This window comes from Centroberyx gerrardi, chromosome 19, assembly GCF_048128805.1.
Source record: "Centroberyx gerrardi isolate f3 chromosome 19, fCenGer3.hap1.cur.20231027, whole genome shotgun sequence".
NCBI classification, from domain to species: domain Eukaryota; kingdom Metazoa; phylum Chordata; class Actinopteri; order Beryciformes; family Berycidae; genus Centroberyx; species Centroberyx gerrardi.
Window position 1 is genome coordinate 15249691 of NC_136015.1, and position 20285 is coordinate 15269975.

General features: G+C 38.9%; 1 protein-coding gene across 1 annotated transcript in view; it reads right to left on the reverse strand.

The window, feature by feature from the left end:
• LOC139920124 (CUB and sushi domain-containing protein 3-like) overlaps window positions 1-20285 on the reverse strand; it is a 371750-nt gene that overhangs the window by 126747 nt on the left and 224718 nt on the right. The window contains exon 7 of the mRNA XM_071910054.2: window positions 3590-3667. Within this exon, the coding sequence (XP_071766155.2) occupies window positions 3590-3667 (78 nt within the window). The remainder of the gene's footprint in view (window positions 1-3589; window positions 3668-20285) is intronic.

The window sequence follows — 20285 nt, forward strand, 5'->3', positions numbered from 1 at the left end:
AAGGTTTCAAGAAGCATAGCTGTTGGGTTAACTTCGAGACATAAACAGCGTGTGCATGTGTGTGTGTGTGAGTGTGTGTGTGTGTGAGAGAGAGAGTAAGAGAGTGAGTAAGAGAGAGAGAGAAAGAGAGAGAGAGAGAGAGAAAGAGTGCACTAAGCTTCTCTGTCTTTCCAAGAAAGCCAAAGAAACATAGCTGTTGGGTAAGAGAAGGAATGCAGACACATAAACAACTCTGTATTCCAATTCAAAAGCTTTCCATTAAAGATCCTTTCTCTGGTTTCCTATACTATGGAAAAGGATCCATCATGTGCCACGCCACTGAGCTGTTTGTGGTAGGTCCCTAAACAACAAGAGCATTAGTAGTAATATTTTAATGAGCCTCGTCCCTTGGTGGGAAACTATTTTTACTCAATCCCGTCATGTGGGTCTCCACATGACGGGAACTCTAGTATGTTTTAATGAGTGTGAGTCCAGGGTGAGAGTACAGTTATTTGAATAATCTTTGAATTCACTTCATCCTTCATACACACACATGAATGTGAAATTAGGCCATGCTGAAGGAGTTTGTTACTTTTAATGTTTTTTTTTTCTTCCCTCGTTCATCCTTTCCTAATGTCTCGTGTCAGTAGAAACTTACTAGAGGGGGAAACTGTTTGATGTGCTTATTTACTTCTGCTATACAGCAAACAAAACACCCCATGGTGCATTTTGATATTCAAATGCATGGGCTGATATTCAAATGTGTGGGTAGCACAATAAATCATGTGCTTAAGTGTAGTATGATATTCCGATTTTTTTAACAGTAATTAACAAAAATGTCAAAGTACCCAAAGTATTGAATTATGTATTTCAAACATGTATAGGCCAAGTGGAAATAATGCTATACTAGGCTGTCTGGGCTGTGTGACTAACATGCGTGTATGTGTTTAGTCCATATCAGCAGACCCAGCAGGTGGGCGGTGTGTGTGTGTGTGTATGTGTGTGTGTGTGTGTGAGTGTGTGTGAGTGTGTGTTACAGTAGTAGTTTGTTGCTTTGTTGGAGCGGCTAATTTGACCATCTGGACTATTAACACCATGACAGAGGGACTGGTTACAGTATCAGTATTGTGCACACAAACATATACATACACACACACTCACAAAAACACACTAACATCACATACATACATATACAGTACATGCACACACACACATATGTGCAGACACAAAGAAAATGGCGCGCACACACACACACACGGATATACACATACACATTGATTGCTTGGCTTCGTGCTTCATTGAAGAGTTGAACCAATCAGAGCAGAGCAAATTAACATCTGAACCAATCAGAGCTAGACTAATTAACATACAAATTAACATCTGTAGAATCAAACCTCAACCATGACTCTCCAACCTGTCAGGAAACCCAACGAATCTGATATGCACTCGCTTTGTCTCTGTGTTGCTCTCTTTCCCTCTCTCTTCCATTTTCTTAGCTCAGCCACGGTTTTGTCATCAACTTATTGTTGTGGCATTCACACACACACACACACACACACGGACACAAACACACACACGCAAAGTAAACAAGCAAATAAGAAAACAAGCAAATAAATAATAAAGTTTAAAAATTAATCATAATCAAGCATGCATACCGACTGACAGACAGGATGGACAAGCAAGGTGTATTTCAATGTGTGTGTGTGTGTGTGTGTGTGTGTGTGTGTGTGTACATACAGTATGTACGTGTGTTTTGGCATGATCGTGTTTGAATGTGTGTCCTTGTATCAATGCTTGTGTGTATGTATGTGTTTACATTTGTCCTGGTAGGTGTGCAAATATGTGACTATGCATGTATAGTATGCATGAGTGTATGTGAGCGTATGTGTGTTTATCTGTTTGTGTGTGAGTGTTTGAGTGTGTGTATCAATATCACTGGCTGTGGAATTGTGTGTGTGTGTGTGTCTGTGAATAATAATGAATCTGTGTGCTGTGCTGATTGTGGTCTAACTAGGCAGGAAAGACATCAAGCACGTCAATATCATCACTATTAAGATATAAGCTATTGACCCTTGTGTATATAGTGTGTGTGAGAGTGTGTGAGTGTGTGTGTGTGTGTGTGTATGTGAGAAAGAGAGCGAGAGAGAGAGAGAGAGAGAGAGAGAGAGAGAGAGAGAGAGAAACAGAGACAGAGTAGCAGGGAGAGATAATGAGGAGACAGGTGAGAGAGAGAGAAAGAGAGAGTGCTGGATGTAAAATAGCGGATGTTAAAGTGCTTACTGTCAGCTTTGATAAGGGGACTTTCAACCATATTTCACTGAGAGTTAAAGAAATGCTTCCCCTTTTTCTTGGATATTTTTCATGCATTTTGTACATGGTCCCTCCATGTCAGGGTGCCCAAAAGTTTTTGAACAGATTAAAATTATATTCATGAAGTGGTAATTTTTACATGAAGTCAAATGACTTATAAACCATTAAACACCACTAGACTTTTGGACATTTAATTTCAGGGTTTCTAATTGAAAAGTTTGGTTCTAAAATGAGACATCCACCATTTTAAAAAAAGTGACTCCAATTCTTACAGAACTAGTGATAGCACAAAATGAAAACAAATTATGGTACTTCTTAAACGATGGCAGGTAACCTAACTCCTTCATTGGGAAAATTGTAACACGTATAAAGACTGGATCCTCTGGATTTTAGTATTAGGTATAACATTTTGGAAATTAACTTTTCAATTGCTTTTTAATGTGGCTCTATGAGAGTTCACCTGTTGACTGCACTTGGCCCTAAATTACTCTGAGGCAGTATGAAGTACATGGTCGGCTAAGGCGATTTATTTATGATTTATCTGATTTATCAAACTAGCCTCAAATCATCATGCTGCAGAGCTTAACCCTAGATATGAATAACAGTAAAGATTGTTTCTCCTTTATAATTTTCCTATTGAACTACAAAATCTTGATGTGTTCCTAAGAGAAGAGAAGAGAGGAGAGGAGAGGAGAGGAGAGGAGAGGAGAGGAGAGAAGAGAAGAGAAGAGAAGAGAAGAGAAGAGAAGAGAAGAGAAGAGAAGAGAAGAGAAGATGAGGAAACCAAGAGCAGAGGCGAGGGGGGGGCGGGTAAACACTATCACAACAGCTGATTCACATGCCGTGAACAAGCCCAAAGCACGGCAAAACAAGCCATGATTACGCATATCAGAACAAGACATGATTAAATATATCAAAGCAAGCCATGAAGAACCATGCATAAACCATGACACCATGACCAAAACACATAAACAAAACATCAAACAACAAAAACACGCAAGAGCAGACAAGCAGAATGCAAAAGCCCACTCTTGTCAAGGCTGTGCCATTTTCAACACACTTGTATGAATCTGGATGTGCGTCAAATGACATTTCAACATTACCACATATTGACACAATAGGTTCCTATAATTCACTATTAGTAAAAAGTAACACAGCCTTTTCAAGAGACAAAATCAAGCAAACCAAAGCAAAACCAAAATAAAAACCAAGCCAAAAAATAAGCCAATCCAAGCCAAACCAAGCCATCACAGGTTAGTTCATTAGCCATAATCAAAGTGACATTAAGATGTGAACTCACATATTGAAAACTTGTTGCTGGAGTCTTTGCCAGGGAATAATTTAACGCCCCGCGATTTAAAATCTACTGATCGCTTCACTGCAGAGGAGAACAGAATACAGAAAAGAGAAGAAAAATCAGAGAACAGATTGGATAAAGAGTAAAAAAAAAAAGAAAAAGAAAAAAACAAGATTTAGCGGAGGAATAAAAAATGACCCATTCTTCTCCCTCACAATGCTGAGAGAGAGAAGAGCACAGCGGAAAAGAAAGTTACTATGCAAAGGAAATGTTAAAATGGTGGAGATGGATAGGCAGAGGGAGAGAGAGACAGAGTCAAAAAGGAGAGAGAGAAAGTGAAAAAGAGAAATGATTTCAACAATAGCAGCATTCAGGGTTTTTGTTTATTTGAGAAGCTCAATCTCTCTCTCTCTCTCTCTCTGTCACTCACTCACTCACTCTCACACACACACACATCAGATGTTGAGGTATTTTGCTGGAAGCCCCATTATATTGTAAACACGAGCTGGTAAAGGAAATAGCAGCTTTAATCAATATGACAATGATGCAACTCTTATCAAAGCATTCAGATCATGGTGCACTGGAAAAGAAATGGTTCCTTTAATCAGGGTAAATCACAGATAAGAGAAGACAAACTGATGGAGGGATCCCCGTCAGCATCAACCCTGCTTTGTAACATGGTTGACAGCATTTTGTTACATGTTTTGCTTGCATGTCACTGTTTTTTCTTGTCATGTATGGTTGCAGAGATAAAGGCAATATAGTAGAAAGAGTGGGAGAGAGAAAACAAAAGAGAGGGAGATGATATAGAGCAGAGGGAGAGAGCTGTAATCAGGTCCATGATATACGCATTAATAATAATAAAAAGAATAACAACCTGGGGTAATTTCAATTGGACTCCCTCTAGATTTGATTTTGTTGCTTTACTCCGTCAAAATTAATGAATACATTATCAACATAAATAATGAAAACATTATAAACACAAATATCTTGTCCTGAGTGACAAAGTACAGAGACAAATCACCTTAATGAATGTCTGATAGATTGGCTGACAGGCATCGTTTTCATAATGACCTGATTAATCCACTGAATGGTGACAAATAGCAGATGAGTTAATGTGCTACAATTAGCCTAATGTTAGACAATGGCCACATATATGCACATACATCAGTGGTATTCTATTTACCATAGTGACATTAAATCATGTGTATTTTATGGCAACAATTAGCCTAATGTTGTACAATGGCTACATGAATGCACATATATCAAAGGTATTCTACTTACCATGGTGACATTCTACCAAATGAATTAATGTACTAACAATTAATCTAATGTACAGTAGCCGCATACACACACTTACAGCCACAAGGCTCCATTTACACTTCTGTTTTAAACTTGCCAGGATAATAGCTTAGTGTGATCAAGACTGTGTGTGTGTGTGTATGTGTGTGTGTTTTAACGAGAAAAAGCCCCACCCTATAATTTGTATGAAAAATGTTGTACTAGTTACTCAATGAATCCATGTAAAATAGATTTTAATAAGCTTGATGAGTCTGAGTGTTGAGATGGAAACACTAAGCTTGCCATTTTGTTTGTCCCAACACATTATTCCATAACTACAACATCAGTTATGTATATGGGTTTGTGTAACCTATTGTAAACCCATCAATGCATCAGCACTGCATGATGAACATGCATATAAGTCTATTATACTATATATACATCATTTTTCAGACTTTTTCTTTTTCAGCTAAGACATTAGTATTGTATGTGTAACATGACCAACATGTATCATTTTCTAAATGCTAAACACAGCCATGTACATTAGATAATATATTTTGTAACTAGGTATGCATAATTGCATACATAAATGGGCCTGAGAGAGAGAGAGAGAGCATGCTAATATATCATCTTCTGATAGCCACAGATACATTAAATATTGAGTAACTAAATGCATCATTCTGTGAAATGCCACAGAATGAATTCAAATGCCAGTGATAGATGGGGCAGAGTAGCTAAATCACACTAAGACATTATCACTGTCTCTCATATTGTACTACAGAAATATGTCACTCATCAAAGAGGACACAGAATGAACTTTATATCTTCCATCTTCTTCACTTTCTTCTTTTCTTCACAAACTCCCTCATATCACAGCTGTCACGTTTATTTGTTTTCTCAGCAAGAGTTGTGACTTGTGATCAGGCAATAATTAGGAAAGCCTAGGGGACCTAGATCTCTCTCTCTCTCTCTCTCTCTAAATAATGACATATAGGCCTAAATAAATTAAGTAGCCTATAAATAAACAAACCTAAACATGTATCCTTGTTTACTTTTGTGGTAATTCAATAAGACGCAATTTTCAAAAGGCAAGTGATAATTCAAAACCAGATAGATCATCATCCTACAATGTATTGCATTTAAAACTTGCATCAGTGCAGATGGATTCATCAACAACAACAGTAAAGACCCTGGTAAGTTGATCATTTAATATATTTGTGCTTCTGTGGTGATATAATGGAGATATGACCATCTATAGTGTTTTCTATGGTGTTTTCCTGTGAAATGCGAGCCGCGAGCAGTGTGAATGCCGAAAGGAAGCGGCCTCCGCTTCGGCGCCGTTACGCGTCCATTACGCGTCCTGTGTGAACCAGGTGTTAGACTGTAAAGCCTAGGCACTCAGGTCTGGTGTCCTGCAGGTTTTTGTTCATCGCTGGTGGTTAATGAGACACACTTGGTCTGTATCTACTTGACACCAGGTGTGGCTCATTATCTATTATAGGAACAAAACCCTGCAAGACACCAGACTGGAACGGAGTACTTAGGCTCTAAAGTATGTTAAATCACAAGGTTTTCATCCAACAGCAGGTACATAGACTGTCAGACAAAAGATATACAATTTGTCTCTGTGATTCCATTCATCTTGCTATTTACTGGGGCTCAGCTCTGAATGTCCCTCTGTCCCAGCCATAGTATGGTACACCCCCTTCCCCCCATTAAAACAATGTTTATATAGTGATATATTAAAGACTTTTCACTCTCAGATGGAGTTTTTGATAAAAAGACATTAGTTTTAGGCCTACATGTATGTTGTAGTGCTTTCACCACTCAAACAGAACTTGTATTTGAAGTTATGATGGGCTAAGAAAGTCAGAAAATGCTTATTTTCCATCTACAAGTCAAAGCCATCATGAACAAATATTAATTTCCCCTACATTTTTAAATAATTTTCAGAGTGTATCATTAATGAGGATCCTCCCAGCAACTCATACATCACTGCTGCTTAAGTCTGCCTCTGAGGGACATGCACAGCTGTGGACAGCATAATATGGTAGTTTAACAAAACCATATGATTACATTAGCTTATTATATATTAGCTTATAGATTATATCAGCTATATTAGCATGTTATCACGCAGGCATAAACGCTTTCACGAACTTGACAGCAAAACTCCACCTAAACAAAACACAAAGGATATTATTCCTACCACTGGTGTCATGACGATTCAAAATGAGAGGGCACAAGCTTGATATCTGATGCAGTATCTGTCATCTCTCAGATAGAAAATAATGAAAAATGAAATATGTTTTGCTGAATATTTAGGAATGGTGATTCTGCAGTAATTGTGTAATACATCAGACTTCAGTAATCCACATCGCTCTCCCTTGCAGCCCTCGACAAACTATAACTACGTTGAAGTAACTATGTTCTCTATTCATCGGTATTGCGTATGGCTTTGTGTGAATTTGTTCCCCCTCAAAAACTTTGGGCGTAATAAGTCTCTGATCCATTTGACATTGGATGGTTTAGTCTAGAGTTGTAAACACGAACACGTTTCTCTTAGAGCTAAAAGCTAGACAACCAAGACTCAAGCTTTTGCTCTGCCTCTGAGGAACAAACGCATACCATATGGTAATGCCACTGCTTTCAGGACTCTCATATCTGCAAATGCCAAATTTTTCAGGAATTAAGAACTGAATTACTATTTTTTTTTTCAATTTATGGCCAACTGTTGAAATCACATAATGTGTTTTGAATTGGTTTTCATAAGCCCCAGGGTTGTGAAACTTACTCAACACATAAAGGACCATGTACATCCTCATCCTAAAAAAAGAAAACATCTTAGGTATAAGGTAGGTAAGATTTTCACATGGCATCAGCAACATATGAAATCAAACAGAGAGACTCTAATGTGTGATATTGAGAAAGTGCAATTTCCAGTTGTGGCTCTAATTACAGTGGCTTTAATGAGCACCATTTCCCATCAGCTCATCCATCATTTCTTCCAACATCTGACAGTCTGTCTATCTTTTTGGTACATATCTGATTTTGTCCAGTCTATACAGGAAAATACCAGAATCCATGCAGTTTCTCTATTTCGGACAGCCAAGGAAAGATCAGATCTGGACCACAAAGAGTTAAAAATCTGTTAAAATGTGTTTTCTCCATGTTTAGACAGCCACATCTGGGAAACTGGGCCAAAAATAGTTACAAAATCTGATATGTTTTTGAATGTGCAAATTCATTCACTGTATCAGGCCCCTGTTAATATGCATCGTAAAACCTGTCCTGTGTGAATATGCATCACAGTTAAATATGCCCATGTTAATATTCTAGCCTACAAGCAGCTTTCTACTGCAAACAACAGATGGAAGGGCAGATGCATTTAACTAAACCATATTTCTGAACTAACAGATTACATATTTAACGAAACTATATTTAACAAGTAACAGAATACACACAGAACTAAACTTAATTTCAATAGTAACGGAATACACACTAAAGTAAAACCCTATTTGAATACCAACAAAATACATGCTAAACCACATTTTATAGGAAAAGTCTGGAGTATCCTTTCAGTTTCAAACCAAAACTAAACTATATTCTCTCATTACCAGAATACACACCAAGCAAAATCAAATTTTAATACTGAAACCTATCCTATCCTGTTACCTCAGGCTGGATCCAGCCCAATGAATCACTCATTTTTACTCCTATTTGCTTGTTAACCACGATACCATCTGCATTTCCCGATTCTTAAGACAGGCAGTTCTGAGGCGTTCTCCGAGGAGCCGACTGGAGCAGACAGGCATCGAGCACTCACCAGCTTCTGGGCTGGTTGCTCCTAGCTTGTGTTTTAATGTACCCACATGAGGAAAGCAACTTTTTGGTGCTGTGAATGGTAAAGAACGATCTAGACTGACGACTGAAATATCATCGATGGAGTTAGAAAAGCAGCCCCAAAGACAGCCATGTCTGTTTTGTTATTTTCAAAATTCAACACTCAAATTCACATGGTTAACAGGCAAATATGAGTAAAAATGAAAAGGAGGGATTCATGGGGATGGATCCAGGCTAATGTTTTGAGCAGTTGGGACTGGTTTGGTTGGCTCTTCAAGTCAAAGATATGGTGAAGAGTCTTTGATGTAGCTGACAACTACTAATGAATCATAAATGAAACAGTCCATGCTGTAGGGGAAGGCAGGCTAGATACTATACACCATAATGACATTTTATTTTGCTAAATATGTAGATAATATTGATTTTTTACTTTTTTTTAGAAATGTGGATTCCAGATGTCAAGAGCTCTGAAAAATACCTCTGAAAATATGAGAATTAAGCGAGCAGAAGGTTTAAATGGTGCATTTATTAATCACATGTGTACTGTATAGTGATTCCTCCGGTGTTGGTGAAAGTTAGCCTCATTTTCTAGACTGGCATCTCTCCCTTATGAAAGTAACCATGCAGGACGTTGATGATTGGTGAGAAGTGCCATGTTAGGCGGGACTTCTCACCAATCGCTAACATCCGGCATGATTACTTCAAGCCGTTCAGCTGTGAAAGAGTCTTTATCTGCCTGAAAATAGTCTGTGTGAATAAGCTAGCTTTATCATTCCACAAATGGCCCTACAAATTAGTTGGAGCTACTGATAACAACATGTTGGTTTCGTCTCTGCTACAACACTGTTTTCAAAAGTTAGGATAAATACGAAAAATGCAGGACATCTAAAATATGATTCTATCTAAAGGTAAATGTGCATGTAAGGGTATTTGTGCAGTTGAATCAGTCAGTAACCTTTTACTTAGTTGTAATATCTTTACAGATACAATGTTGTATCCTTTTTGGTTAATTTGTAAAATACATTTAATTAATCAGTCAGAACTGGTGATCTTGGTGTTTAATTATTGCACTATTGTACTTTTTTAATACTAGGCTGCTGTATGAGAAACCATATTGCTCAGGACAAGGGTTTTATACACAACAGGTTTTGTTGTGTATACAGTCATTATATATCTAGCTGGCTCAAATGTTACCTATAGAAAGTATTAACTAGTAACTAGGCAGGCCACAATACTCACTACACGCAGCTAATGCAATGCAGTAAAACATTTGATGAGCAACTTTGTAACCACAGAGTTGTAATCCAGATTGTGTCTATGCAAACTAGCTGAATTAATTAAACCAAGTCCCATTCTAAAGTACACTTAATGATCTCAGTGGTAATGGCCCTTTAGAAATAGCAACAGCAGAATACAGAGTCAACAACGAAACCCAGTGCTGGTGAAATACACGCTCCCAAAATAATATAAAAGATGATAAAGGGGTAGTTCAGAGATTTATGAGCCCATATCAACCCCCTGAGGCCTGCAGTGTCTCAGTACTCAGTTTGACTAATGGTTCTTTAGCCATAGTTGACAAGGAAAAGGACTTGGGGATTTATTTACACGAAACCATGTTTTTTTTTTGTATGTTAGTAAATGGTATATTCCACATTATTCCATCTAAATGTTCTGTGTGTAGCCTGACTGTAGTTATCCAGAGGAACTTACAATTAGCATTTCAAGATGTCTGCATTGCTTTGATCACAAGTAGGTTTTAGACATTATGAGAGCCATATCAAAGAGACCATGCAGTCTACAAAATCCAATATATCAACCTCCCCGAGGGGAATACTGTCTCACTCCTCTAGTTGAATAATGTTTCCATACCAGTGGTTGACTGGTGTTTCTATTGTACTGACTGACTGATTTTGTTGCCATAGCATTGGTTGACTGATAATGCCGTCAGTTGTTCATTATGAGCCAATCACAGCCCTGCAGACACAGAAACTCATGAATACGTAATGAAGAGAGATGATGGAAGGATGTGATTGGTAGGTTCTGCCGTAGGGAAGGAAATAGATTGTTCATACCTGACACACACACAGACAACTGACAGAGAAACACACACACATGCACAGACGCACACATGTACAGCTGCACACGCACATTGCCGCAAATGCATAAACACACATATACAAAGATGCAGACACACTCACAGATAGACACACATACATACATACACAAACCGAAACACACACACACACATATAGTACAAACACACACAAGCACAGACAGGGGTGAGGTTGGACACACACACACACACACACACACACACACACACACACACTTACAGTTAGAGATACACACATGTACCGTATATGCACACATATACAGGTAAACAGATGCACATACATAGACATATACACATGCAGGCGCACACAGCAACACACACCAAAAGCACAGACACAGCACACACTCACAGCCGGGTGTTGAGGGTGAAGGGTTGGTCATTACAGCAGACTACCAGAGAGGTGTGTGGACAGAATACCTGATCATTTGTTATTAGCCATTCATGCCTAAGATATTATATTCCTGTTACATTTGGACAGAGAAACAACTTAACAGAGCATTAAAGAATAAGTAAATAACAGTAAATAATGGAGGCAAGGAAGCTTGTTTACTCCTGACCTTGAAGGACAGCTCTGCCTTACATGTTGTATTTAAACACTAAAATGAAAAAAGTTCAGTATGTACACAAACCTAAAAGTAAATGCTCTCCCTGCTACTAGTCTGCATACTACATACGGTAGTATGCAGTGTCTGAAAAAATATCAACATGCTGCATGACATAGCATTACATTAAATTTACATTCAGATGGAAGCTTGCTGATCAGCATTACATTGTTCCTATTTTCTGTGATTGGTTCATTATAATAACCATCATGGGTTAGCATCAGGGTTAAGATCTGCATAATGAAACACAGAAAACAGGAGAACATTGTGGCATTTTCAGTATGCTAATGTAGGAGAAAAAAAATTCCTTCCAAACAATCTCAAATTTTGGATGCTGGAACAGCCTATTGATTTAGAGGTGCTACCCAGAATTCAAACAGGACATGGTATGACTGACTGAAGGTCAGTGAGAGCAGTCTCTCCATCCTCTGCCTCCCTCATCTGGTTGGGCTAGTTCCATCATCTTTTGCCCAGGCCCTCCTGGATTAGTTCCATTATGGTTTCACCAGGCCCGCCTGGATCATTTCCAAAAGCTCAGATAGACCTTTCCTTCAGGCTCAGAACAAACTAGCCTCCTGCGACTCCCCCTCTCCCAGCGCTAGCCCTCACATTTCCCTCCATCCACATCATCAGCACTGTTATTATTTAGCTGTGTCTCTACGGGCTGCATGCGATTAATCATGAACTGAATAGTGTTAATTTTGGCAGGAAGGTGCTGAAAAGGTAGGAGAACAGGGAGGCAAGCCCTGGCAAATCAACACTTAAGCACCCAAGAGGGCTTTTTGGGCTTTCACATTTTTTGACAGAGTCGGCTTTTCAGAGAAAAAATAATGTGGTTTTTCAATGCTGCTATGCTGTGAAACAACAAAGAAAAAGGCTTCCAAAAAAATCTCTCATCGTAGCTGTAAAATAGTCATGCCTGAAGAACTGCAGAATATAAGGAAAATGTCAGCCATTGATAGTGTTACGTTACGAATATCTGTCTAATCCAGTAAGATAAATGATTTAAAATTAGAGCGGGCGGTAATTATTAAGCAATAGCTTGATTATTATCCCTTTCATGATTACCTATGAAACATTTGAATTAATTATTTTAGTGCTGTTGGCCTACTCATGTAAGTTGCTCTGGATAAGAGTGTCAGATAACTGCCTGAATTATATTTGTAATTCTTCAATGGAGTGGTATTTCCATTTGATGACACTAACCAAGGGTGCTTAACATTGAGGGCATGGAAACGTATAAGGTGTCCTTGTTATTCTCATCACTGTGCTGGGTTTGCAGGTATACTCATACTGGTGAGAGATCTCAACACTGATGTAGCATGAAGAGAGGCCAGCAGGGTGTGTTAGTGAGTAGTAAGTAGAGACACCCAGGTTCAAGACCCGTGACAGCAAACCTACACCCTGCTGAAGTGTCATTGAGCAAGACACTGAATCCCTACCAGCTGCAGGGACGATGTACTGCAGCTGACACTGCTGTGGAGGAGGCAAGAGGGGGATCAATATCAGCTATCACCCAAAACAAAAACAGACTGAAACCAAAAGTTGACAAAAACCAAGGAGTGTACAAAATCAATGAATTCATAAATATTCATTACAACACCGCTACAAAGGTCACTACATATTAAATACAAAACTATTAATTACAGATGTCACTGTATTACAAATTAAAACAATAAATTATTACAAATGGATATATAGCCTACATTCTCTACAAAATATCTATCTATCTATCTATCTATCTATCTATCTCCCACAAAATTCACTCAAAACCAAATTTTACTTAAGGCATCATACAATAACAAATATTCCTTATAAAAGTGTTGAGTAAGTTAACTAAAAACACTGCTACATATTCATTACAAAGTTATTCATTTTAAAACAGCACTAAAATTATGCATTACAAACACCACTCTGATGTTTGAGAGAGAATATTCTAATAGCAACGATGCAGCAATAAGGATCCTCATAAGACCCTTTTCTCTCTGAATCCCTCCCTCTCTGCCGTCTTTCACACTCCCTCTCCTTTCTTGTGTCTCCATGCCCCCTTTTGCTGTATCTTTGAGCATTGTTGATCACAAAAAAATTGTTTTGTTTTTTTCATCTCTATTTAATGTGAGAGTTAGACATGAGGTCTCCAGTGAAGTTAGCTTCAGGTTAGCTTTAGGCTTTTAATCAACATTTTAAAGGAAAACTGTGAGAGACGTTCTGACTTTGCAGCTTCGCCAGAAAGTAACAACCTTCTCTCCCCTCTTCCCTTTCTGCCCTGTCCACCTCCCCCTCTCTCTAATGTTATGTTCATTAATAAGGGCCAGACATTATTTCTCAGTGTTCAGACTGAAATTCGTACAGTAAATGGAACCCCTGGCAACCATTCAACTGACTAGATGGCTGGCTGACTGACCAGCTGACTGGCTGACTGCCAGACTGAATGGCTGACTGACTGGCTGACTGACTAGACACTCTAGGCATTTGCCTGACACTGTTAACCAAGCTACTTACAGTAAGTGCAACAGTAGTAAAATTCTGATTGACTGGCGGATCGACTGAGTGACTTAGTGAATGACAATTACAATGTAGGCATTTAACTGGGGTCTGGTGTGCAATAAGTGCTTCAGTAGGTTCTAGCTGAAACAAATACCTGGCTGTCTGTCTAACTAAACGACTAGCTGTGTGTCTGTTTGTGCGTTTATTATGAGGGGTGGAGGTAAAGAAACAAAACAAATGATAATGGGATGAAAATGCTTCTGAATTGAAAGCAAGAGTGACGAAAATGCATGTGAATTGGAAAATTGAGTGATAAGTTGTCAAGTGATTGGATAAATCCAAAGACAATTTGATTAAGTTAGAGGTGATTTGATAAAAACAGCCATTTTCATTAAAGCCACGTCCATTTCCATCATGCTGTTCTTCAGTTCACATTCACTTCATCACCACTGCATTATTCAGTTCATTTTCATTACTTCCACCCTTCTGGAGACTAGGGGTTGCTCACCTTAAAAGATAAATGGCAATTTTGTTGTTTAAAGCTGCTAACAGTAGAATATGAAACTTGATGACTGTGGTGACCCCATGAGTCCCTTAGCGGTAGTGTTTTACATCACTGGAAAGACGCAAAGACGACTCACTACTAGTCTCCCACTCTGCAGAGAGGAGGACAAATATCTATACATGTGAAGTGATGTGAAATTGTCATAATGCAAACTGAATAATGGAACTGGAATAAACTATGTGTAAGGAGGCAAGCTATTTTCCCCCCGGCACACGACGTGTTCAAATTCAGGTCAGTCAATCTATCAGTCAGTCAAATGGCGCTCTCTCACCTCATATTGAGTGAGCCTTGCTCGCTCGCCCGGTGTTAGTCTCACATAGCTTTGCAACTGTGGTGGCTACTCTATGTGTGAAAAAAAAAAAAAAATGACACTGAATGTTTTAGTTACAACTACATTGAGGTAGCAAAGCAGTTTTGTCTAACAGGAGTGGAATTTATTAAGATTGCCCAATGCGCACAAGCTAACATTGCTAACATGCTACTGTGTTAAGATACTGAAAGACAGCTAACCTACCGGAGCGTAGCGATATAGTAGAATGGATCTATTCTTCTTGACAGTACATTGGGTGTTATTATTCCAGGGCTGTAGAACTTCAACTACAGCAACAGTTGATGCTGCACACACCTAGCTAACCCTAACCCTATACAGTATATTTGTGCCATAACACATGCACATTTCACTGTTGAGACAAACACAAATAATTAACCAATTCTCATTTTTTCTACAGCTGTTATACAATGCTATCGAAAGTGATTGTAGAATTATATACTGAGGTAAATATTATACACAAAGGGATCTTAAGGGATCTGATAAATAATTAATGATTAAAAGTGGTGATAAATGATGAAATTCTTTTTTTATTAAATTACCTCTATTTTAATCATCTTTGGATTTATCAAATCAATTTGGATTAATCAAATCAAACTCATATTTTGTTAACTCCTGATTGCTATTTATGACTGGATGACTGGTTACCTGACTGACTGGCTTAGTCACTGGTTAGGTGGATGGATGGCTGACTTGACAGAATGTGTGACTGACTAGCTGCCTGTCTGAATGTGTGACTGACTGGCTGGCCGACTAAATCTGGCTGGTTGGCTTCCCCCCCCCCCTATAAATAATTACAAACAGGCAAAACGACTTTCTTGAAAAAGGTATGACCCCGAAAACTGTAAAAGTTAACCTATTTAAAGGGGAAATTCAGCGTAAAATAGTGTTCTCGTACGTTATTCCTGTAGTCGTTGGCAATTCAGTGTTTATTTGGGAACATGGTTCACTGGTTTCTAGCTTTGAGGGAGAGTTGTTCGTGTTCAGATTTTTTTTTAACTATTATTTAACAGGCAAGATGACTGAGAACACGTTCCTATTTCAAGCTGCAGCCTGGGGGTGTATTTGCTGGGGGTGGGAGCATAACACACACTCACATCTGGAAGCTGCCCTGTACTAACACAGTCTTCTACTCTTGGCCATGTAGCAGCAACCACAGGAGTATTTAGGCTCCACTGCTTTGCTCAAGGGTACTTAAGAAGCTGTTGATGAAGGAGAGGAAAGCCTCACTCACTCTTTTTCCCCCACTAAGGTTTTCCCAGCCGGTCCAGGGATTCAAACCTGCAAGCTTCAGGTCACAAGTCTGTGGACTGTAGGAGTTACATGCATTAAAAAGATCACACTTGCCACAAAGACTAAAATCTGATTTTGTTGTTTCTGTGTAAATGCAGCCTTAAAGCCTCAAACTGTAATTGCAGTATTACTGTTGAAAAACTTCCATTGGCTGTTGTTCCCATAGGGATTTAATGGATTTGAGACTTTTTCACTCTAAAATGGAGCTTTGGATATGACTGACAGTATGTGATAGCTTACATCTCATGAATTGTACATGTATGTTAAGGCTGCAAGGGTTTCAAAAGACTAAAAAAGACTTATAATGTGAAAAACATCTCAAGAACATGTTTGAAATTCCAGCTTCTCTCTTTAATTTACTACATTTGGCCTATTTCTCGGGGCCCCCTAAATGACAAGTGAGTGCTAGATACTAGTACTGCGTTTTAGTGAGAGGCCACATTTACAAGCTTGGGTCCCCACATGAAATGAGCAGCAGGATGTTTTAATGAGCCTGGTTCCCAGAGTGAGAGACTACATCCACTCTGTTTTCATCCTGGCCTCCAAATTACACGAGTAAGAGCCTATAGCATGCTTCAAAACACTGCAATAGTTTAATAATTTGTGAGAATCCTTTTTTAACCATGTCATAATGACATATGAAATTTCCATCTTAGGGCAGAGTGTCTCATTAAATGTTTTACATTTGGGTCCTGAGGTTAAAAGCATTTACTGTAGTTTAAAAACACTGACACAGTTGAATAATTACTGAGCTTCAATTAAACATACTAATGACCAGTTAGTGGTTGTGGTTGTGTTCAGCTGTGAGGGGGCATAAGAGGAATGAGTAATATCTAGGCTAGGAATGTGAATTTGCAACTCAACGCTAATTGTATTGAGACAAAGACTAAACACTGGGTGTAACCTACACTGCTCTACTTTACTCTGCTCTCTATACTCTACATATGACTACACATGACTGTCCCAGATCAGAAGAATGAGGGGGAATGTTCCCTTTAACGAGTATACTGTACGTCCCACGGTGAGATATTTGAATCGACATGGCAAATTCCCATGAATTAGGTCTAAAAAACATTTAGCCTATAAGACGTTGCCATTGTGAATAATCTTTAAATATCAATTAAGCATGCAAATGGCCAATTAAATTTAAATTTTGTTTAGCTGTGTGGAGGAGCTCCAGGCTTTCCATTACTAAATACTCTTAACAGGCTTTTCCTGCTTCCAAAAACACAACCAACCATTTGCTACCCCCCCCCCTTCTCTCTCTAGATTAGTTTACGACAGGCATTTACAACAGCGGGACATTAAAAATTGTAAGCGTTTATGCTTAAATATTTAGCCAAATCTCCCTGCCAAATCATTAGACCCCCTGAACCTCTCACTCTCTTTCTCTCCCTGGATAGCTCTTTCTATCTCTGTTTTGCCTCTTCCCCCCTCTCTCTGTTGTTCTCTCTGTCCCCATATACTCTGTTTCTCTCTCTCTCTCTCTCTCTCTCTGCATACTTACATATAAATCATTATGAGATTATTATTAATTTATAGCTTCATAATTTGGGCAGCAGAAGAAAGAGATGTTTTTAAATGAGCCAAGAGGCTGACCTATAACACACACACACACACACACACATACACACACACACACACACGCGCGCGCACACAGTCAGTCCAGCAAGCTGGCAGCACCTACAGCCAATCTTCTCTCTCTGAGGTCTCATAGCAGTGTCTTATAAACTAAACTAAACCTGCCAAAGCAGATTTGTTTATTTATTCTCTCAGAGACAAATTTGGAATTGTTTTCAAGCAGTGTGTGCCACTAAACTAAACTAACCCTGCCCAAGAGCTTTGCCGTTATAATTTATTGTCCCAGAGACCAGTAGAATGTAGTAAAGAGGGACATATGGTAAAGGACTATGAAGTGGAATTACGGTAAAATAAAGTTAAAAAAAAAGAGGAATATAATTAAGACTTTTTTTTCAGAATAAAGTGGAGTCAATGGGTATCCTAAGAATTCTGATATAAAGTACAGCAAAGTAGGCCTACATGGTAAGAAAGCAGTATAACATGCAAAAGAGTAGAATCTTTTGAAGTGAATTATTCCACTAATATTTCATTTCAACACTTGCAAGTTTAAAGGATTTCATTTGTACGTGGTTTCCATTCTTTCCCAGTGGTTGTACACATCCACAAGGTATGAAATCGATAGTTAATACATAATCCATCCCCTTTCATCACTGGAATGTTGCCGGTGTTGCTACTGACAATGCAACCGCAGCAACGTTGTCAACGGGGCAGGCATCAGTTGCAGTGAGAGTTGCCGTGGAGTATTGATCTTTCCTCACTGCTTACTGACACTGTTGACACGCATTTCCTATAAAATGTAGTGGAGTAATTTTAAAAGATGAATTCATTTTCTCAGAGACAAGTGTGGAGCCGGTTTCATGCGGCGCACGCAGGCCGATATGACATGACAATTCAGAGAACCAATGACTGTTCTGCGAGAATAAATCTGGTGGGTTCAGTTTATTGAGCTGTACTATTAAATTATTGTACGACATTTTTTTGGAGCGATGTGTGAAGCTTTCTAATCAGCAAGTAGGGTTTATATTGATAGCAACTTTCCTAGTCTGTACTTAATTCCCAGATCGCCACCCAACCTGCCTTTCTGCCACCGTTCAAGAACCGACAAGGTAATGGAGATGATTGACAGCTGACAGGACGTAGCCATCAATCACAACCTTGTTAGGAACTTCACTAATTAATCAACTAACCTATCAGACTGACACCACTCATTAACGTGGTAATTAAACTTTTAAACCAATTAAGATCAATTACAGTCCAATTAACAGCAAATCTCAAGCAGAGTGGCCAGGCTGTCAGTCAATCCATCAGGCAGAATGTTTCAGAGAGGCAAAAGGAGAAACAGTGGGAGGAGAGGGAGATAAGGAGAGGACAAGAGGATCCGCGAGAAGAGGAGGAGGAAGAGAGGGCAGGGGAGGAAGCAGGGAGGGAAGGAGGGAAAGATGAGATGAGGAAAAAGGAGAGGACAAGGAGGAGGGGGGAAGGGGAGAGGAAGGATGAGATATGTTGCATGTTGTATGTGTTAATATTAAGAATAATGAAGATGATTAATTCATTAACCATTTTACACAAGGTAATTGTAATTGTAAATGCCAGGCCTGGGCTAAATTCACTTTCCGTTCAATCAATTAAGTAAGTGATCGTTCTTCAAAAATCAAACTTTTGGCATGAGTTATCATAGGGTTTGTCATATCCAACCTATTAAGGTTGTCATACCCACAGATTAAGAAATGCTTCAGAATTAGTATTAAATCATTTGTAAATATATTGCAGTTTCAATTTACTGGCTGAATTGACTGTGAATTGGCACCAGCCCTGCAAGTGACACATGCAGCCAATACAAATATCGATGCAGTGCTGAAGAAACCTTGTATTTTGTCTTCTATATTACAGTTGACACCTGACATTGTCTCCTACTTGTAGAAAATGTTCCATGAATCTGTGACCAAGCCAAACCATTGCTCTCACGTTGTAAAATACCAAGAACGCATTGGCAACAAGGGGAAAACAAGAACTCCACTTTTTCCTCAACTCATGAAACGTTGAATTTTTGAAGATACATGATTTATGTACTTTATCCCTCTATGTCCTCGCTCTCTGTTTTGTGATTCCTCTGTGTCTGTGACCTCGCTGTTTTTCTGCTTTCAGTACTGTGATCCCTGTGTATCGCCCTCGTCGAACAGCTGTAGTTTAACCGCTGTAGGCAGGGTAAAGTAATCATTACCAAAGAGTGTCTGTCATTTCAGTCACATCTAAATCCACGATGTCAGTGATTTTTCCTCACTGTGCACACCCGCGTTAGCAACAATTATTTTTACCTTCTGTTGCCTTGCACAAATTACAGTAGGTACACATTATCTGCCATCATTATTTTAAGAAACACTGCAGATTTCTCTCATTCCATATATATTGGTCATCACAGATGTCTTGTGACAATTACATATCAGACTCTGTCCCGTGAACTAATCCTGTCCGAAAAGGGCTTTATGTCTGTAGCACTCTCTGATTCCTGTACTGTGGGCCCGCATGGGGTTTTCCTGACTTTAACAGAAGCTTAGGTGGTAACATTGCCACTCCGGTAGGATTTACACTGGAAGTAGGGGTTGAAATCT